At 41.7% G+C, this 22,621-nt stretch overlaps 1 protein-coding gene across 8 annotated transcripts in view; it reads left to right on the forward strand.

Annotated features, from left to right (window-relative positions):
* The window catches only part of LOC132323610 (sodium channel protein type 5 subunit alpha-like), a 214,937-nt gene that overhangs the window by 77,731 nt on the left and 114,585 nt on the right, over positions 1–22,621 (forward strand). For 7 of the 8 annotated variants that reach the window (XM_059839042.1, XM_059839034.1, XM_059839059.1 and 4 more), the window contains 5 exons: positions 856–919; positions 13,791–13,932; positions 15,581–15,778; positions 19,594–19,767; positions 22,183–22,584. In XM_059839042.1, the coding sequence (XP_059695025.1) occupies positions 856–919; positions 13,791–13,932; positions 15,581–15,778; positions 19,594–19,767; positions 22,183–22,584 (980 nt within the window). The remainder of the gene's footprint in view (positions 1–855; positions 920–13,790; positions 13,933–15,580; positions 15,779–19,593; positions 19,768–22,182; positions 22,585–22,621) is intronic. The other variant, XM_059839076.1, reaches the window with a different exon arrangement.

The following is a 22,621-nucleotide window of genomic DNA, read 5'->3' on the forward strand; positions in this document are numbered from 1 at the left end:
ACACTGACTTTGCTTATCCTTTTGAGAAGAAATTGGCCTCCTGTTCTGTTACTCTGCATGTCAGACTTGGTTGGCTGGGGAGAGAAGAAGAAGTGTGTATGCAAAGTCTCTCATTAGCCTGGAGATGCTAATTTCCTTAAGCCTTATTGAGAGTCAACCTGGGAAGGATCCAGAGCACTTAAATTTAGCTTGCTCTTCTGAAGCTCCCTTGAGAAGTTTCTGTCTCTCTCCATTGCCATTACAGATGACTACAGTGATAAATATTTGTCTTTGTGAATACTTCCTTGTTTGTTTGATCTTTAACAGGGTACATTTTTGTTTCTTTTGCTGTATACTGTGTGTTTCCTGTGCTGAGCAGAATCCACCAGACTGAGGGAGTGGGCTGCTTTGTTAATATTGTTACATTCTGAGTTATAGCTGGTTGCGTTTTTAACCTATGAGTCAGTAATTTCTGCCACAAGCTTCAATTAATATGTGTCTCATCAGTGTAGAGACTAAAAGTTACAGGCTAGCATATGGTTTGGTTTCATTTACAGAATTTAGTAACAATGTTCTTGGTTTGAACAGAGAGACGTGGCTCAATAGCATTTCCTAAAATCATTGCCCACAGCCCATCATCACCTTATTCAACAGGTCAGATTTGGAATACAAGCAGCAAGTGCTTGCAGAAATTCAAAGAAATATATTTATTTTTTCAATTCATAGAAGTTAAAAGTAGCAAAACCAAGGAAAAGCATGTCATTCATCTCTCAGTTGCTGTCCCAATTGAATATGCTGGTTGGTGGATGATATTTTTGAATGTTATCATTCCCAGAATGTGTTTATTAAAAAGCCATTTCTCTATTTCTGTTGCAGTGAACTATTTCATAAAAAATGGTACAGAAGATGTGTTACTGTGTGGCAACAGCACTGATGCTGGGTAAGTCCTTTAAAAATATTTTCAATTCTGGTCTGGTTTTGTTGCCTTCATTATTATTATTATTATTATTATTATTATTATTATTATTACTACATTTTCCTCTAGTTCTGTCCACTTTTCACCAGCATGAAGTAACTATTTCAACTTTCTTAGGTCTAGGCATAATAGTGGAGTGGATAATGACAATATTGTGCATAATAATACAATTTTCTCAACTGCAGGGAGGAGAAGTTTCAATGTGTCACTTACTCAAGTTTAAAATCTTTAGGGGCCTTATTACAGTTCTTTCTCAATACATTTGAATTCCTCAGTAAAAAATAGTGAAAACTAAGTAAAATTTTGGCTGAATGGAGAGTATTTTAATGGAAATGAAATGGAACACCTAGAGGGATTGAAACTGATGATGAATTCCTGGCTTTTGGCAAAGGAAGATAAACAAATCAACAAATGTCCCAAAAATAGCATGTTTTGGAAGTGGGAAGGTACTCAGGGTTAAATTGTGATCTACATTTGCACTTGATTTGCTTGTAGACTACATGTATTTCATTTCCTCATTGTTTAAACAGTGAAGAGATCCAGGGGTGTGCTAATATCCTCTGCATAAAGGACTTTATTCATATCCCTGCCCTCTATAGATGCCCAGGGTTCCTCCTTCATCCCATCCCCAGAGTCCAAGTGCACTGTCAGAGCTGTGATTTTATTTGACAGCTTCTCATGATCTTGATGGAAGTGGAAGAGTTCAGACAGGATGGAAGGAGAAGGAATCTTCTGTGGTCAGAGGAAATTCTGAGCCATGCAAAGATTGCAGGCTGTTAGGAGTTGTAGGAAGAGGTGGAAAATACCTTGGAGTAGTGGGACAGAGGAGCTTTTGAGCCAAGTATGTGAGAGCATTTTAACCAGGGAGATGGGTGTCCTAGGGCAAGAGAGGGAGGAGTTGTGATGATCTGCTTCTGGAGGAAGATGTTCTGTGCTGGTAGAACCAATTGTGGAAGAATGAAAAAAAAAAAAAATAAGGGAGGGGGTTTATTTAGGAGGAAATAAATGAGAAAAAAAAAAGGCACGTGTGTGCAGGGAGATGAAGGGAGATAGAATCTGAATTTGCTTGTGGACAAAAAGGCAAGAAAAGCCCTCAGGTCCTGGGGAGAGATGTTTTGCTTTCTGCTGCCACTGCCTGTATCTGTATTGACATGAGACAAAGGGAAAGCTCAGTGTCAGCCTTCTCTCTGCAGGCCTGGTGTGTCTGATCTGTATTGCCAGCCTGAGTTAGACTCCAAGATCCTTGGGCAGAGGGCCATGCTTTCCCCTTTGTTTGTTCCTCGGGAGGTACAATGTCAGCATCCATTAATTAGGGCCTTTGTTGATTGTAATACATTGTGTTTATCCAGGCTCAGGCAGAACTCCAAGAGTATTGGGATGTTTCCCAGGAATCCCAGGATCTGGCAATCTCCATTGTGCTGGTGAACCTCAGCCTTTGCAAACCAATATTGGGAACAACAAGTGCTCTGCACAGCAACAATATTTTTTGTGTCATGGGATATTCATTGTTCTTGCTGATGACCTGAGCTGTGGTGGTGGAAAGCTGCTGCTCATGGGCAGTGCTGAAAGAGTTGATTGCTACTACTTTGGAATTGTTCAGCTGGTGGGAAGTTAAACACCAATCCAATATCCATGGAGTGTTTATATATTGGCAGCCTGTGTGGATTTAAGGGTTAGTTTGCAGCAAGGCAAATGAGCAAACTCACCTTCTTTCCTTCCTATGAAAGTTAATAAATTGCAATGTGTCAGCAAAAAGCCATGGTTGGAGAAAACCTCTGGTGGAGGCACTGTGCCCACAAGAGAGTTACAGCCTGAAACAGCCAGGGGAGAACTTGCAGTTCTTGAGTATAAGAGGACAAAAATGACACCTTCAAACTGAGTGTTCTTGTTCTTGTTTTGATAAATACATCAAAACTGTCAATATTTGTGACATCAAGGGAAACCAACTTTCCCTTTATGCCTCGTTTCTTTCTTCTTCAGCCTTTTGCTGTTCTAGTTAAGTATTTAATACCACTGGGTAAGGTTTAAATGCCTAAAAATGGGTGATAAATATTCCTACTTACACTAGGGTTTTTCAGCTCAGAATTACCAAGTGTTGTCTCATCTGCTACACATTGCACAGAGTTGCTGCCAGTCATCCACTGCTGTTGTTTAAAGGCATGAAGATAATTAGAAAGATGATCCTCAGGCCCCAGGGGATGTGCAAAGTCATGTATTCCCACCTGTTGGGACAGGTAGAGCATCATTTACAGGCCGGCGTATCTAAGTGGATTTGTTTTCTCTCACCCTTCAATGATTGAAGCAAGAGCAAAAATGGTCAAGAGTAAACCAAAACCTGCATGCTTGGGACCTCCTGCACCACAGGAGCAAGGTGGGGGGGGATTTCAGAAGCAGATGCCTGAGGTTGTGGTTCCCCCATTAATTAGTAATGAAATTCATGACAAGCAAGGACTCTTGGGTTGGGAACCCATCAAGGCATCAGGAAGGTGTGGTAAGGAAAGAGAGCTGGCAAGGCCATGTCTGAGTGTTCACAGCATTTGTGGAATGTGCTTTTGCTCATAGTTGGAATTCATCAGCCTGTGGGACACACTGAGGACCCAAAGGAAATTCAGGGAAGGGTGGTGCCATGTGTTCTCTCCTGGAAGGATTTGTTGTTAGAGTGAGGGATTTCTGTGTTGTGGCCAGGATATTAAATCTTGAGGTAATTGAAGAAGCCATTTCAGTGCATTTTTAAAAGCATGTTAATGACACTCTGAGGTTTGTCTGGTTGCTGTTATTATGGAAGAGTTAAAAAAAAAAATCCAAATAAATCTGCTCTGGCAATTGTTAGGTGATGAGATTCAAGTGGTCTAATGTAAGAGCATGTAGTGATGGAGAATGCAACCTGAGCTGGAGTAGCAAGCCCAAATCAGCAGGGAAATGATCATCAGTGGATTCTATATCACAGGCAATCTAATTATCTCCAAGGTGGGGGCTTTATTACATTACTAGGAGGGACTGTTTTCTGAACAAGCACCCAAGCTGCCAATAAAGCAGGAGGTAATGGATCTAGGTAATATTGATTGCAGTTCAGAAGGGATTTGAATAGATGTATGTCACTCAGCTGCAGCAAACATGTCTCTAGTACTTGACCTGGCAGGAAGGCAGGAAAAAACCCCATTTATTTGCATTTCTGGATATCCTCAAGCAACCTCAAGAATCTACTTTAAAAACCATTCTGCAGAGATATGGTAGGAATTTCAGGGAGATGGCAAATTTCTTAGGTGCACAAGGGCTAATCTGTCTGTGGGGTTTCCCATGTGATGCCTCAGAAACCTTCTTGAAACCTGAAATCTGACTTTTCTTCCTTTAATCAAACAGAATATTTTTTTTTTTTTGCTTTTCATTTTGTTTATCTGACTCCATTTCCCCCCTTGATGTACTGCAAGAATTTGTTTTGTGCTTACAAGGAACAGAGTACAATAGAAACAAGAAGTAACTTTTGGAGAAGAGAGAAAATCAAATGATTGTGATCAAAGATATTCTTTGGCTCAAAATGACACCTGCTTGGTGTTTCACAACAAGCATATTCAGAAAACTACACTGATAGAAAAATGCTTTGCTCTGGGTGACAGATTGGTCAGACTGGGAGCAATGCTAAAAGTAAGGCTCTCTTAACCACAAAAAAAAACCAAAAAAAAAGTCAATTTGCAGTTGTTGATGGTTTAGAAGCATTTGGAGGTTAAATTTAGCAGTTCTTTTGGATGTTGCTGCACTGGGATATGCACAAATTATTTCTCTTTGCAATTTCAGCATCTTCTGTTTTATTTGTTTTAAATAAATGGAGAAAGCTCAGATAGTCTGATTTTTAAAAAGTATTACTAATTCTTTAAATTTGCTTTTCAATTTAATCCCCAGTCAATATCTTATCCAATGTTGAACACCTTGTTTCAGCTTCAAGGAAGGTGCAGTAAAGATCCAGTGCAATGGTCAAATAATTGGGAGATCTTAGGTGGGAGCAGAAGGTGGGAACTGCTCTTTCCTCAGTGAAATCAAGTCCTGGCATCAAGTGGAGCATGACTTGTGAAGGCTGCAGAGCAGCAGGTAACAGTAGGCACCACCACATACTTCCTATAAAAATCTTTATGTATATACACTCATCCTTTATGTCTGCCCTCCTGGTCCAACCTCCAGATCCAAGGAGGCATCCTGCTGGAGCACATCACCACCAGAGCAGATTCCCAGTGTGGAACACATCCCTGTCAGGCCACACCAACCCTCCCATGCAATTCCAGCTTGTCCCTTCTTGGTGGCATTTACCCACTCACTCTGGTGAGGTGACAGCACTGCAGAGGCCCCTGCTCTCCACAGAGTAAAGAACTTTATGGGGGCTGCAGCAGTGTGGAATTATCTGTCTGTGGGAAAGGAAGATACATGTCAGCTCTGAAGCATTTTCAGTTTCATCCTGCTGTAATTTCACAGGGATGTTTGTCTGCTGTGCTTTGGCTGCTGTTTTTATTTCCCCTCCTGCCTGAAGGTTTGGTTGAGCAATAGAAACAGCAAGGAAATTTGTCCATTAGGAGAAAGAGACAAGATGCTGTCAATGTACAAAGTAAACAAACAGATAGAAAAGGGAAAGTTAAATTCTTTCTTTTCACTTTTTCATTTGCAATTCCAACAAGGAGCTAGCTTTTCAGAAAAGTGTACATGTTTTAAGTCAGTTATGCCCCCTTTGGATCAGACTGCTTAATTTTTTTTTTTTCCCTTACACATGATATGTCCTGTGTATTCAGCTCTTGGGCAGGAATAGTCTACAAAATCATCCTGACAATGAAAGCACATTTGCATCATGTCTGTACTGATATTACCAAAAAAGACTAGTGAACAGGAAGGAAAAAGCAGCCAGTAAATCTACTTCAGGAACAACAAGAAAGCACCTTTGGCAACTGCATCCTAGTAATTGTTGCTATAGAAACTTTAGCTACCTTTATTCTTACTATGACCTTGATTTTTCTTAACAGGATGCATTAAAATAATGTACACTGTGGGGCAAGATTCTCTGTGGTTTGGTGAATTCTGTCACTGAGCTCATTGCATATAAGGGATGAAGGAATGACCATGTGTTCTAGAGCTCCTCAAAGTCTTTGTGTCAGTCCAAACTCTTTCTAAGGCATTATCAGAAAAAAAAAACCAAAACAAACATTTGTTTTCCTCTGTGTTGTGGCATTTTACTAAGGTAATTAATACCCCCATGTAAAATTGCAGCAGATGCCTGTTTTCCTGGTCTCCATGAGCACCAAAAGCAGAGTTTTTGTGGCAGTTTCTCCCCGTCACCCTCCTGTCAGCGCGCTCGTTACACGTACAGCGATGCAGCACTTTGATCTCTCTGAGCTGTAGTAACATTCCTTTGCCTTTATGCATCCTCCAGGCAGTGATTTAAAGCCCCTTGTAAAGGCTTATCACAGCCCTGAAGGGTAGAGAAGAAACATGCTCCGTGCTGAGGAGGAGAGCTGCTATCGGCTGCTTCCACCAGTGCTACTGCAGCTCTCACCCAGAACTTGGCAGGGGAGAGCCTGGAAAAATGTCAAAGATCCAGAATATGTCAAACAGCATCCAGCAACACAGCCCCAGCTGCACCAGAAACTGGGGAGCTGCACCAGGGCAAGGTGCACACAGCTGAGTCTGTTATTCTGCTGCTGGCAGTTAGGACCATTGCAGCTCTAAGTTGCCTCTACTTACATCTGTGTTGTTGTTGTTGTTATTATTATTATTATTATTATTGCTGTTGTTATTGTTGTTGTTATTAATTGTTTTGTATAAGAAGGCCCTAGATTCAGGCCATATTGTGCTGGATGCTGGACAAATAGGGTGAGAAGAGCTCTTTTGACTTGGAGGTTTGGCATTTCAGAGGTGCAGTCTGTGGATGAGTGGGGCAGAGGTGTTCCACATAGACACTCTTGAGGAGCAACAGCAATATCTGAAATTTGAATTTTCTTCATTTAATCAGACAGAACTTTTTTGTTGCTTTTCATTTTTTTTATCTGACTGCATTTCCCCCCTTGATGCGCTGCAAGAGTTTGTTTTGTGCTTACAAGGAGTACAAAAGAAACAAGTAACTTTTGGAGAAGAGAGAAAATCTTCAGTTCAGAAAGATCTGGTTGCAAGTCCTGTCAGGACTACCCAGCTTTGTCAGGCAGGTCATAGTCTGCCAGTGTTTAACTTGCTGCAGGAATGGTTCCATTCCAGGAAATGGGATACTGGGAAATTTGGCTTGTGCCTAATGGGATTGGTGTGTGCATTGCCCTCACCAAGTGCAGCCTGGTGAGGTACAGCTGGGCTCACAGGTGGGACAGGCTGTAAAGGCTGCTTGAGTGAAGGAGGGAACACAATTTCCAAATGTCCCCTTCAAATGTCACCAAAGCAAGGATATTTTGGCAATAACTGTGTTGCTTAAACAGCTAGAGCTAAAAAGGTAATTACATCTCAGATTATCAAGCAATAATAGTGAATTTGTTTCTAACCTTCAGGCTATGCAGGTTACCTTAAATGTATTTACCTAGATCCTGATGTAAATCACATAAGCTTTTCCATTTACTCTGAGCTGGGTACAGTGACAGGAGAGTGAGAATGGGCTGCTCATGGTGAGAAAACTTCAACAAACAGAAAGCAAGTGTGACACCTCAAAGGTGCTACAGTGCTATGGGCATGACTTGAGGAATGATACAGGTTTAGGAACAATAAAACCAGTCCCAATTCCTAGGGATCAGTTGTGTATTTGGAAGATCATGTCTCTGGTCAAACAGCAGCAGTAGGGATTAAATCCAAATCCACTCAATTCTTAAGGAGGGGTAATATTACCTCTTAGTCAAAGCTGTAATAAGCTCATCAGCCACATGAGAGGAACAGACTTACTAGAGGCTACAGCCTTCATTAGGCAGTAATCCACTATTATGTTTATGATGATAAATTATTGCCCTACATTTTGTTTGGTGGGTCAGACAGAAGCTCTGGTGTCTGGCCACTGGATTGAGTCAGAAGAAATAAGATCTTGCTTGCCTGGCAGCAGTGTGGAGCCTGAGGGAGGCAGGCTGCAGGAGAAGGAGTCGCTCCCCTGTGCGCTCGCGTGCGCGCGGAGCGCTCGGGCTGAACCCACGGCTTCTCCATCTGCCTCAGCCAGCAGCCAGTGGGGGAGGCTGAACCTTTCCTGGGCTCCAGTCAGCAGCATGCACAGGTCAGTGGGTGCTCTGAGCCTGTGAGCAAGCCTGCTCATGGGCACCTCCTTCTCTTTTCTCCTCCAGTTTCAAATCTTGGTTGATGTTGCTCTTTAATCTGAGTATTTCTTCTCTTCTTTGTCATCATCACTTTTGTTTTTCCTCCATTTCCCTGCAGCATATGGTTTAATTTGCTTGCACTTCTGTCATTTCAGACAATTGGCACCCCTTCCCTTGCTTTTATAAATGTCCTTCAAATTCTCTCTGTCCATTTGGATGCTCGGAGTGAGAGCTGCTGGGAGCTCCTGGTCGGACCTATCCAAGACAAAGCACAGCACTGCAAGCCAGATTTTGGCTTTTAGATGATGAGTAGTGGGGAATTGTAAATCAGACACTCTAACCATGATTAGTCTTTAATATTACAAAACAAGAAAGAGCAGGGGAAGGAAAAACCTGTGACTATCAAGCACATCAAGCACCCACTGATATCAATGGCTTTGGCTGAAGTGCTGCTGGCTTTTGGCCCCTTTCTCCTACATGCCCAGTTACCCTTCCAACATTCATTTTTTAAAATATTTTCCTGTTTTAGAATGGGTAGTTTCATTTTTTTGGGTAAGAGCAAATATTAGTCTAAGGATCTCTAAGCCACAGTATGATCTTCTATTTTGGCTGCTGTCTCCTCCCTCAGAGTCCAGGGAAAGGAGAAAATATGGAAAGTGCAGGGAAAAATACTCAGGTCTGTGGTCTAAAGGAAATCTAAGCCTCTCTTTTGTGGTCTGTGGACTTTAGCAGGATGAGGGAGGTTGAGGAAGACTCTGTTGTGCACATCAACCAGCCATGGAGGCCATAGGCATTGTCTGTCCTTCAAAGGCTGCCAATCCCCACCTTGGGGATTCCATTTTCAACCACCAGGGCAATTCCCATTCCCCAGGAATTATCCACGTGTCAAAGACATCAGCTACAAACTTTTCAGCTTGATTTCTGCATTCTTAGGCTTAGGGTATGACCTAAGCAGGAACACTTAAGGGACTCTTACCAAAATAGGGGTTTGGTTTTTTTTAATTTTTGCTGTGCCTGTGATATGTGCTTCACTGCTTCTGTACTGAGCAAGCCAGAGTGTCCCTTTGCAACCTGAACCCAAGGAAAGTGCAGCCCCCACCTCACAGCTGTCACTGATGTTGGCTCCTGGTAGCACAAGGAAAACCTTCCCTGTATTTTCAGGCTCTGGATGTTACAATCCAGTGCACGGATGTTTTACAAATCTTCCTTTATTGCCCAGCCCTATTGGCCACTGCAGCCTGGATCAGCAGGTTGCTTGGCTTGCCTAGATTAAACTCTTGAGACAGAGCATTTTGTAATTATGCCCCTCAGCTACAGCTCTCTGGCATTCCCAGCCTGTGTTATTTAAACCAAAGCTGTTTCTTATGTCCTTTAATTTCCTGTACCAATGCCAGCTTGCAGTGGTGATTACAGCCTGATGGATAGGTAGGTAGGCTGCTGCTTTTAACTTTTCTGAATCAATGACACTAATTTTATTGTGATCAATTGAACAGCATCCTGTGACACTCCTGTGGAGGATGGTATATTTATGTAGCTTGTTTTTGTTGCCCATCCCTGTGCATCAGAGGAGAGTACAAACCTCTCAAATGCTTCCCTGAGGTAAAAGAAGCTGAAGAGTTTGCTAAAAAAATTCGGAGAGGCTAAGCTTAATGTCATACGTGGAGGAAGTTCAGTAAAATCTTGAGGCTCCTTAAAAAAATCCTCAGAGGAAATGGTGTCAGTTACAGAATAATATTCTCATGTGAGAGCCTTACACCTAAATTTCTGTAGTGTTTTTCTGGGAAGCAGCATTTTGTTTTCCTCTCAGTGTTTTTAACACATTCCCATACCCTGTGGGTTATCTCTCTGTTGGCCACGAAAGAGGGTGAGTAGGAATAAGGAGTTGACAAGTAGGAAATTCTGTCTCAAGGGTCTGGTTGCCATAATAAGGGTGTAAGCTTACATTACCAGCATTTTTGGGCTGGGGTTCATGCTTTTCATGCTGCAGCACCTCATTTGAATGCTCTTCAAGCTGAAAAAAATATTAGAGAAGTGTGTTTTCTAGGTTTCAGCTGGGATGGAGTTAATTTTCTTCCTCATGGCTGCTACAGCGCTGTGTTTTGGATTAAGGATGAGAGTGATGTTGGTAACACACTGATGTTTTCAGTTGTTGCTAAGAAGTGCTTCTACTAAGTGAAAGACTTCTCAGCTCCTCATGCTCTGCCAGTGAGGAGGCTGGGGGGGCACAAGGAGCTGGGAGGGGACACAGCTGAGCCCAGCTGGCCAGAGGGATATTCCAGACCAGTGGGGGAAAGCTGGCTGGGGGACACTGTTGTAAGGACACTGCTTGGAAACTGGCTGGGCAGTGGTCAGCAAAGGCTGAGCAGTTGCCCTGAGCATCCCTTGTGTAGCTCAATTCTTTTATTATTGTAATTATTCATATTGTTATTATTTTCTTCCTTTTCTGCCCTATAAAGCTGTCTTTATCTCAGCACATGAGATTTCTCACTGTTACTCATCCAATTTTGTCCCCCATCCCACTGGGGCTGGGCTGAGTGAGCAGCTCTCTGGGGTCTGGCTGCCAGCTGGGGTAAAACCATTCACTGTGGGGTCAGACAGTGAAAAAATACCCATAAGGACAGAACTAAAAATTTTAAAATTGCATTATATGTGTATAATACTAATTGTTTTCTAAACAGAAAATATTCCTCTGAGGTACTACTGCTCTCTTTCACAGTCAGAGGGGTTGCATCTCTATGCCCTACAGATTCTCAAACAAAGTGCTTTGAGCACTTGCTTGAAAATTATTCTTCATCAAAAGCTTCCCTAGAAAGCAACATTGGCAGTGAACCTGAGTGACTTTTTATCCTCTAATACATGCTCAGAAATTCCTATGAAAATTCATCCCAATGCTCCTAATAACTCCTTTCTCCCAGGCTCTTGTTCAAAAGGGTGAAGAGATTAAGAGGAAATTCTCCCTACTAATTGAGATTCAGAGGAAAATCTCACCTTTCTCAATAATTTATATTAATGGCAAAATTTCCATTTTGCCTAAGATTTTAGGTAACTTGTTCCAGAAGAAGCCTGATTTCCAAATGACTGCCCTGCCTAGGCTGAAGTCCACCATTAAAGTAACCACCAGCAAAGTTTCTCTCAGCTTCATTGGGTTGTTTAGCCATTAGTAATAAAGTTAAAATAAGACAATGAGACCAGATCAATGGAGCCACTCAGGATTTCTCTTTAGGGAGAGATTAAGGAAAGGATTCTGCACCTTTGGCCATGATCCCAAAGTTTCCAACCACGCCCAGTGTGTGAGTGAATTCATTTTCCATGGCAGAAATAATCAGCCTTACAGAAATGTTCATGTCTTGTGTAGACAGGATATCTTGGAGCCAGCAAAGGGAATTTCCTTCTCAGGAGCCTGGAGAATCCATTTCTCAGAGCTCCTGAGCAGCTGAGTGGCACATCACGGGCAATGAAGGCTCTTTGCTGCAGCAGATCAGAGGCAGAAATCTCACATCCCTGCAGCAGAGTGACAGCAGATGCTGCCTTTGGGAGAGAGGAGGTTTAGTGAAAATTCTAGGACAGGGGTATACAAGGGACATTCATTGTTCATCTGCATATTTTAAGGAGAAAAAATATGAGATTTCTGCATTTTATTATCTTTTAACTCAGTGGTGTTACTGTGTTTTTTATTGGAATGTGGCTCTTACTAGGAAAAAAAAGTAGTCAAAAGTAGGAAGGATCTAGAAGGAGGCATTTCTAGACTGGCAGGGAAAAAATTAGGAGTGACTATTTTTCTTTCTTTGTGAGATATAATTGTTATTATCTGAATTCTCAACTGGTATAAACTAACTTGGCTCTACCTAAGGTGACAGAATCACTTATTATACCCCCACTTGTGTGTAACATTTAATTCACTAAACATCAGCTGTTCATTTTTTATTTCTTTTTCTGAAAACTACTGTAAACAAGGATCTGCACACATTTTGCAATGCTTCAGCACTCCTTTTATCAGCATTCAAAGCAGACTTACTTTAAAATGTGTGATTCACTACTGATATTAAATTAAGATTCTAAAAGTGCTGTTGAATGTCTAATGGTGGTGGCAGACAACATAGATTTGTATAAAAACATATTCTCATTTTGACATGCAATAGAGGTTGTTATCCTGTGCTGTAAAATTTATTTTATATGTGTATAAAAATTATAGTTTTTAGTGAAAAAGAACACTGGCTTTCACATTGACACACACTCTGCTTTCTCGGGGATCAATTTTTATTTCTTCTGGAATCTTAAAGATTAATTTTCTTTATTTGTATTTCTGCTTTGCATTTCAATTTCTGGCAATATTCTGCTTTGGTAAGAAAGTAGCAGTGATTGAGAAACTCTAAGGTATTTTTCTGGGAGAAAATGGAGCTTAAAGCTATCCAATCTACATGACTGGTGATGCGTCCAAAATCCCTCATGTTCCAGCCATCCCCAGTTGTGGCAGTTGGAATTTGCAGGGAATGGTACCAGGTTCATCTCTGTCTGAAGGATTAGGAGAACAGGGTGTAACTGCACATTCTGCTGAGGTCTGCTTCTCCAGATATTAGATGGTTCTCACCTAAAAAATTCCCAAATACCATGAGGCTCCAGGGCACTTGGTCTCATACTCTCTCCCTAGGATACATGCAGAAGAAAGCCTTTGCATATTTCTATATCTTCAGTTTCTAATGGGTCATACCTTACTTTTTGAAAAGTGGTTTCTGATGTGCAAGAGCTGTGGGGATTTTGGACTAATCTGTTCTGAGAGAGAGGCTGGAACAACCCAGGAAATCTCCCACCTTGTGTTTCACTTGATGATGCAGTTCAGTGCTTACACAGTACCACTGAGAGCACTTTTTATCTCTCCCGGCATATGGGGCTAGAAAATTACTTGTAAAGAGCCTCAAAGGTTAATGAGAGCCAGTGAGATTCATGCTATCTGCATGCCATTTAATACAGTAATCCACAAGACACACAAGGAAAGCATTTCCTGGCAGAAATAGAAAAAATGTCATGACCCCAGACTGTGGCGGTGAGTGGAACAAAGGGCTGGGTTTCTTAGATTAAACATTTAATCCTTTTGGGGGGTGAGTGAGGTCAGGCAGAGGAAGCAATCAGGAAGGTGCTCCAATAGCACAGGCTGGTGGTGCCCAGCCAGTGTCAGACTGTGTAACCAAAAGGGCAGGTTCACCATCCCAGTGTTACCTGCTACTGTAACAGGAGACACCAGGTCTTTGATCATTAATTAGGAATAAGTGCCCAGAGAAATCATATATAAGCACCTGATTCCAATCTATTCAAAATTTGTAAAATGCTAGGTGATTATTTGCCCTTGCAGTTCATGCTATGGTTTTTATTTTCATGTTTATCCTTTCAAAGAAAAAATAAGTTTGCCAGGACCTTGGATATTGTGAAGGAGCATCACCTATTTCCTATGGTTTTACACAGTGAAGGAGCTTAGCATGGATGACCTGTGCTCTTAACCAAGGGCATTGGATGTGTTTCCCTGGAAATCAGTTTCTCCATGTTAGAGCCATCTAAGATGCACCTCACAGATTGTATTTGATGTTTTGCAGCACGTGCCCTGAGGGATACATATGTCTGAAGGCTGGGGAAAATCCTGACCATGGTTACACAAGCTTTGATACTTTTGGCTGGGCCTTTCTCTCCTTGTTCCGTCTTATGACTCAAGATTACTGGGAACGTCTTTACCAACAGGTATGAGGCCATTGTATTACTGATAAAATAAAAATAAAGACATCATCTTATTACAGTGGCGTATACAGCAGTTAAAGACAAGAAAGAATTGCTGGCTATTAGGTAAACTCTGCTTTGTGTATGTTCTAGAGAAGGATAGTCAGATGTTCTGGAGAAGAACAATCAGTTCTAATAATGAATTAATTTTCTTAAGAGGGATGATATCTGAAGACATTAGGCTGAGTGTTTGAGGAAATTGAGAAAAAGTGGTACTGAGAGAAAGACCCTCATTCACCTGAGTCTAAATGAAGTTCACCATTTAAGGAAGATCACCACAGCACCACTTGGTGATTTTTTGGTGGATGGTGTAACACAAGTTAATATTTTGAGTCCAGCCCAAGAAAAGGCCAGAGAACCACCTGTGTTCTTGTCATATCTGGTTTTGCAAGGCGTAGTGATGAACACAAATTCAGAAAATGGCAAAACAGCGTGATGTATCTCAGTTCTCTCTGCTGCAAGCTCTTCATCATGGACACCTGACAGACAGAGGCACAAACAGATCCAAACTCAACTCACAGTCACATGCAAGGTGGTCTCTGAGTAAGTGCCCATTTCAGCATGCATTTCCAGAAATGTGTGCAAACCCCAAAGAACTACATCTGCCAGTTTGATCCTGAATTACATTCTCTGTCCATGAAGCCACTGACGATTTGCTGCTGCATCTCAAACCTGCCAAAACTGGAAGGTGATCCTATGGAAATCAGGGGATAACTTTGGCAGAACCACTCTGAAGGTACTGGGGTAAACATTGCTGAAGATTTGGGGGATTTCAGCTTCACATACAGCCAGTTATGCAATTTCACTTCAGGAAAATGTAAAACAATGAAACTGGAGATTCTTTAAACAGCTGTATTCACTTGCTTGGCAAAGAGCTACGTGTACAACTCTGGAAGACAGAAACTGTCATGGCAAATTAGGATGAACATCACTCCACTTCATTATTTGACCTTATACTATCACACAGTGTTTTCTGTCAGTAGTATCAACTCTCTGAGCATGGGACATATCTGTTACACATAAGCTGTCCCCCTAAATTCCAGTTATGCCAATAAATCTGGTGAAGAACCAGGGGATACATTCAACAGAGCCCAAGGTTTGGTTTTTCTTGTCCTCATGCAGATGTCTCGATATTTGGTTAAGTTGCACCCTAAACGTGTATTTTTCTCTCTGAAGAAGGTCCTGGGTTGTAGACATCTGAAGAAATCCAACACAAATCTCACTTGGATGGTTTCTACACACTAGACAAAACCAGATTGAACTGTGGGGGAATTTTTCACTGCAACTGACTCTATTATATCTATTCTGAAAGAAAACCAGCAGAGATATTTGATACAGGAGGAAAGCACTGAAAGCATTATTCTCTTAGAAATTAATTCACTGCAAGACACACAATTTTTGATTAAGGTATAAAAATTTATTGGTGAGGAGATTATTTCCCTGTATGTGGTTGTCATTTCTCATCAAAGGCTTTCTGTTTGAACTATTTTGCAAAGACTGAACTCAATTATATTATAAATTAATTTTAAAAGAAACCCCTTCTTTTCTTTATTTTTTTTTTTCTTTTTAAAAACACAGTAAAGCAGTGTTAATTTTACTTTTGCACGTACAGACTCTCAGATCTGCTGGGAAGATCTACATGCTTTTTTTCATGCTGGTCATCTTTCTGGGCTCATTTTACCTGGTCAACCTGATTCTGGCTGTTGTGGCCATGGCTTATGAGGAGCAGAACCAAGCCACTATTGCTGAAACAGAGGAGAAGGAAAGAAAGTTTCGGGAAGCCATGGAGATGTTGAAGAAAGAGCAGGAGGTCAGTGAACTCTGTGACATGATTAGCCTTGGGTGACTTGAACAAATGTTACCTTAGAATTTACATCCTCTTAATTTTACATTTGTGTGATAACCAAAGTAAGAGTTTGCTTGAAAGAACTTTAATGCTTATTGTACTGAACAAAGTTATTGGAATTTTTTTTTTTTTTTTTTTTTGTGTGTGAAAGAAAAATTATAGTTCTCCCTGTTAGGAGTGGGGCCATTTGGGGTTTACGTATCCAGATGTGTACTGGTTTAACCATGCCACATATGCCAGCAGAGAAAATTAATATAGTTTGGCATGTGAGATGTTTTAATGATGGTAATGATTGTGCATTTGAGCACAATCCAGCTGTGTGGGTAGCTCAGCCAGAGCCCCAGCTGAACCTCCTTCCACCACCCCTTTAGCACACCTTGTTTGCCTCACTGTCTTGCTCCACCTGCTGTAAATATCCAATTGTTTGAAAACGAAGGTAAAGGTGTAGATTAACCTCTTTGAAGCACATACAGCTTCATTCCTGGAAAAGTAAACAGGCAGACCTTGAGGTTAAGATCTGCAAATTATGCAAAGGGTATGGATTTAATGTTATGTCATAAATTCAAACAAACCAGGGAGGCCAAGTGGTGGATGTAGCCTTATAGCCTTAATAACAGTGTTTAATTTGCATGTGGTTTGTGTGGGGTAGAAAGCTTTTATTAAACAGCAGAAGAGAACATTTTAGGTGCTGTGAACAAGAAGACAATAAGAAAATTAGTCTGAAATAACACGTAGCACTGTAGTTCAGAGAAATAAATCCTTGAAACACAATATAAACTAATATACATAATTTTCTTTTGGGTACATATGGCTTCAGGGCCTAATCCAAAGCCCATTTAAATCCTTGGAAAGAAAATAGAAAATGCAATTCACTCTTGACAAAGTGCTAGTAGTGGCTTATGAATCATTTAAGTCCTTTTAAAGATCCTCTTTGATAGTTTAAGTAATAGGTAAATGCAATTTAGTCCATATACAGCCACTTTGAACAGAGTAACTCTGCCATAACCTAAGGGAACAAGCTGAGCTCCAGCTCGTACCTATTTTGTACAAATTTTCATGTGTATTGACTCCAGCTGAGCTCTTCCTAATAACAGTCAACTTTGGTAGCCCCAGCTATAATTAAAGATATTTAAGAATTTCATTTTGAAGGCTTTGATTTCAATTAAGCCTGTGTGTACACAAAGAAAAGGAACATTAAGCCCAGAAAGCATAATGTGTCAAAAAAAAAAGTTGCCCCTGAAAATCTGAATTTTTCCCATTTGTTTATATGCTTTATAATAGAGTCTTTTCTTCAGCCAACCATTTCTCATCTTGCCTGTGCCCTGTTCAGTGGAAAGGGTGGAGAGTACATGACTCGAGAGCAGCTCTTTGCTTTCTCATCATTTGTTCTGTTGCCTTAGGGCAGCTCGAGCAGACTTCCCAGCTCAGGCAGTCAAAGCCTGCTTGGAAGAGGAAGTGACTAATATCCTCCAAGGTTTTTCAGGGCCTCTTGCCACTGCTCAGACTCCACATGCTTCAAAAATATTCCTTTGTATTTGCAATATTCCTGGAGTATTATCCTAGTTTTATGGGAAGGAAGTTCAGGAGTGGAGTGATTTGGGTCCATGGTGTTCACTAATGAAGTCCAGTAATTCTGCAAATCAACTCCTGGCATCTCAAAGTAGATATTTGGAAGGAGAGGCTCAGGAAAAGGAATTGGGTGGCTGCACCATGGAACTTTCAGATGTCCTGCTGAGATATCTCCCCCCAGTCAGAGCTACTCAGTTTCAATCTGATTCTCCAAACCTCCATCAAGATTTTGGTTTTGACTTTCTCACTGTACCACTAAGTTCTTGCCTCAAGAGCTCTCTTTTGCATAATCCTCATATCAGGGCTCATTGGAACTAAGCTGTCCTCTCATCCTTCAGCCATCACATGTCCTTCCAGGTATGCCTGGCCCCACACCTTTCTGCCCCTGGAGTTGTTGCAGTGGGTTATGGCCTGCCTGCAGGAGCAGGACATGCTGCAGCCACAGGAACCCAAACAGAACAGGTAGATAGGCTGGACATGGGGCCATCCTCAAGCCCAGGCTTGACTGAGTAAGCTGGTAAGGTGTCCCTGCCCATGGCAGGGGGGTTGTATGGACTTCAAGCTCCCTTCCAACACAAGCTGTACTGTGATTCTGTGATCCTCCATGCCATGAGGAACTATTCAGTCTAAATCCTTTTTCAGCATCTGAGAGAGGTATTGAGCACAGAAACAATTCAAGCAATAAGTAAGAAAATTATAAGAAACTAAAAATTGGGTTATTTTGCAGTATGAGTGCAGCATGCTTAGTAGCACAACCTGCAATATTTTCTAGATCTACAAAATATGACAGCAATCAAAAAGGAAAACCAAAACTGTTCAGGCCAGCTTTTAAAATGTGCAGTATAAAGGGAGCAGAAATTTAATTGTTAGACCTGCTTGGGGACTATCAGTCAATTTATACAATTGGTCTAACACATTCCTAAATCTGAGCTTAACACCAAAAGACTTGCCAAATCTTTATGAAGAGAAAGCACTTCAGCATAGCAATTAAATCAATTGACTCAAAAAAAAAAACCCCAACAAACCAACCAAAACAACCTAGACCAGTGTCTGAGCCCTCCTCCTCTCTGCTCTAAGCAGCTTGCTTATGAAAGATATTTCCCACAGGAATTAAGTTTTGTTGTGCTCTCAGCTTGATAGAGCTACCGCTACTCCTTGAAATACATGATTGATTCTTTACACGGCTGTTAAGTGCCTTCACTTTCCTTGGACTGATGCCTGTGGGAGGAAGGGAGTATTTTGCAGTGGAGAGATGATTGCCTGTTTGATTCTAGTGGCTTACAGACAATAGCACTGAGGATTCATCTGTTTCTCCTGTTCTGGGGAACCAGGAGAGGCTTTTTTTAACAATTCAGTCTCTTCAGGTGTTTCAGCTGGGTGCTCTGCACTGGGTTGGTCTCCAGGCCACTGATGTGGCCACCACTGGTTCTCCAGCACCTCCCAACCCTTGTGGCCAGAGTCCCCTCATTCCTCCTGCCTGTGCTGGGGACAGGGCCCCAGTTCCCCCATCTCCTATCAGTCCTTCCTCCTGGCTGCTCGTTTGCTCCCAGGGCTGTGGTTTTGGGGCTCAGGCTTTGGAACTGGGCTTCTACAGGGCTCCCAGCAGCTGGTGTGTTATCAGCCTGCTCCTGCAGAGATCCTAGCAGATAGCCAGCACAGCATGGAAGCACCTGGCACAGCAAAGGCCACCTTATCTCCAGTTAAGCCCATGGCTCTTTCTTTGCATCTCTGGTCGCAGCTGCCTGTGCTGTGATTGGGATAAGTGTTTACAGAAAGGTGCCAGCTGAGCTGCCTGCTGCTCCTGGCATCCCTCTGTGCAGGGGAGAGAAAATCCCTGCAGCCAGCTGGGCTGCCCTCCTGTCCAGCCCTTCAAGGGGCTGAGGTCCAGGGGGGCTTTAATCTGAGGTTCCCCAGCTTGAGATTTTTCTTTGCCTGGCACCAGAAGTGTTAGCCCAGAGATGTGTGCACGGTGTGTGCACACAGGCTGCTCCTTCATGATATGTCAAGCAGTCTTGTGTGGGAGCTCCACATAAAAACCATCCTTTTATGCAGCCATTCCTAAGTTTTATGATTACTTATCTCCAGAAATTTTTAATGTCTCTCCTATACACCCTTAAAATTTAAAATGAAAAATAATTTCTGAGCTGTAGTAGTTTTCACTGAAATGCTGAAATAACAATATTTATACCTTCTACAATCTTCTGATTTAGGCACTAGCAGCTAAAGGAATTGATTCAATGTCACTCAGCTCATTGGAAATGTCACCTAAAAGTGCAAAAGAAAGAAGAAACAGGAGAAAGAAAAAGAAATCTTTGGGGGCAGATGAGTATGGGGAAGACCAAAGGAATCCCAAGTGTGACTATGATGATGGTCAAAGGAGGATGGTAAGCCATGGTCTGAAACATCACTTGTTCCACACTGTACTTTCCTTGACAGGCCAGGTTCTGAGCAAGGCAATTTCAACTGAAACTTTTAGAAGAAACAGGTATTTAATATCTTAACTGATATTAACATGGCAGATACAGCATACAGTCTGTGCTAGAACAGTGGAAGGAAACATATTACCACTTTATTTTTTTTAAATGAATCCCATTAAACATTTTTATAAACCTGTTTTTTTAAATTTGTTTCCTTTTTTTTTTTTTTTTGCCTCAAGATAACCCTCAATCTGGTTTATTTTCTTTCATTCATCTGATTATATCTATCCTATCCCTACCAGAGATAAAAAAATCTTAGTGGAAACCTGCAAGGCTTAAAAATAAAAGAGAGGAGGAGAAAAGGAGGAAACTTGTCTCTGAGGGCTTTTTAAATATTATACAAAGACATTATTAACATTTTTATATTCTTTTGCTAGTTGCCTCCAAGTCAAAACTTTGTGGCACTTGTTTCTACTTTCTATTGCAGGGAAGAAAAACAGAGTGACAGAGTTATTAAATAAAGTTTTATGTAAATGTTCCTGACATGCATGAATGTGAATCTGCCCATGCTGTATGTATCAAGGGATCATAAATAGCTCCAGATAATTTGTCTTTGTTTAACTGAGGGCAAAGTTTAAATCAGTTTGTTTTGTTGTTTTGAAGAGCCATGTAATGGGCTAAGTCCTTTTCTATTTTGTTGTCATTGAATTTAGGGATACTTGGCAGCCATAAAAAGCTCATAAAAAACATGTAAGTGGTGTAAGTAAATGTGACCAATTAATGACTCCCCAGCTCACAAAATTTACCCAGAGCTGGATTTCTGTAGATGACATGCATTTTTTAATCTGATTGTTTGTGTTGCTGTCTCATTGGTCAAGAGGGTTGCGTAACAAATTGCACCTTTTCTAAACCCAGAATTTCTCTTTAGCTTCATTCTGGATGGGTTTCAGGACACCACGTGCCAGAAGCACTGTGGATTGGAGCTGTGCATTTTCAGTTTATTTCTCAGATTAGCATTCCTTGTTTTCACTTTTCGCCCCTGGATGTCATATGCATGAGAAGCATGGGAGACACATTTCAAAACTTATAGTAAATCTTCTCTGCAAGGCTGTGTCTGGCATGGTTGGAGGGAATAAGGCTGAGTCATCATTCAGATGCTATCTTAGCAGCTGGAAGTGTGTTGCCATCAGAAATCAGTCTCAATGACTGTGCCATGGAAACCCAGGCATGGATTTCTGACCAGCTGAAATTTGGTAGCAATCCAAAAAGGTTGGTTTTAGTTAGAAAGAGCCTGGGTTTTGTACTCCTCCAGGTACCAGTGTCACTAAATAGCATCATTACATAACTCAGTGGTGTAAGCTACAGCACAGAATGAAATCAGGCTTCATTCGATTTATCTGGTTTGTGGGTGCTGTGGCAATCTGACCTCTCTTCATAGGTACTTGGCTCATGGGAAAGTTCTGAAGAAGCTGGAAATTCTGTTCAGGCATAAATTCAAAAATATATTCTGCCTAAATGCTCTTACTCCAGTAATTTCCTCTTTAGAGAGAAGAGAAAGGGATAGACTTGAATTCCTTACACATTTTCTGAAGATCCTTTTTGCTCTGCCGGATTTTAGGTGTGTTTAGTCCTTGGCTACATCTTGCTGATGCTCTGGCAGAGTTGCAGTCTCACTAACTGACGTCAGAGTGGATCGTCAAGGCTGATATTTAAGTGAGGGAGACTGCTGTGTACTGAGGTTACCTAGCCCTTAAGCAGCCATGTGCATTGAGATAATAATTTTACAAACTAATAAACCATATCCCTCTTCTTGCTCTTGGTTTGTTTTTTGGTTTTTTTTTTTTTTCTTTTTCTTTTATCACCTTCTTCCGTCGTATTCTGCTTCTTCTTCTTCCCTCTTCTTCTCATTTTCCCTGCAGTTCATTTCCTGCCCTATTTCTTTATCTATTCTTCTCCCACTGCACCGTTCCTTCCCTAGCTGTTATGAAGAAGTGTGATAATGCAGTAGATTGGAGCTGGATCCCCTCTCCCTGCTCCTGTCTTCCACTCCTTGTGCTGCCTTCCCAGGTCCTCTGGCACTTGTCCCATGGGGGGGAGTAGAAGCAAAGGAAGTATCACACTGTGAGCTGAATGCCACCTTGACCCTTCCTGTTTCAGCACATCTTTAATTGCCAAGTGTTAGACAAATACCTAAAGGCTAGGAATGACTGTCCAACCTCTTAACTTTGCGGAGCCTGAATACCAATAATTAAATCTCTCTTTCTCTGAAGCGCTTGGTTTAAAATGGAACTTACTGCTCTCCCCCAGAACTTCCTCGCTCCTGAAAAACATGTTGCAAAATGTTGTTTCTCTTTCCCCTTTTTCCTCTCTGGGGGTTTCCAGACTCTCCTTGGCATTAGTTATGGTCCCAGTGCAAACTTGGTGAAGCGCAGAACGAGCCACGGAAGCGTTTTCAGTTTCCGACTCCGTGGCAGAGACACTTGCTCCGAGACAGATTTTGCCGATGATGAGATCAGCATCGCTGGGGAAAATGAAAGCCACCGGGGCTCTCTCTTAATTCCAAGATCTGGGAGGCGTCCAAGCGTGCAAAGTCAAGTGAGCCATAGTTCTCACCCTACTACTCCCAACTACACCCAGACGGGCAAAAGGAACAGCTCAGTGGATTGCAATGGTGTGGTTTCCCTGATAGGAGGAGGCACCGGGGCACTCCACCCAGACCCTACTTCTCCTGCAGGGTTACTGCTCCCCCCAGTTATTATGGAAAAGCCTGGGACAGGTGACCTGGTGAGTACTTTATAACTTTTGTATGTGATTCGCGCTC

This window comes from Haemorhous mexicanus, chromosome 1 (assembly GCF_027477595.1).
Source record: "Haemorhous mexicanus isolate bHaeMex1 chromosome 1, bHaeMex1.pri, whole genome shotgun sequence".
NCBI lineage: Eukaryota > Metazoa > Chordata > Aves > Passeriformes > Fringillidae > Haemorhous > Haemorhous mexicanus.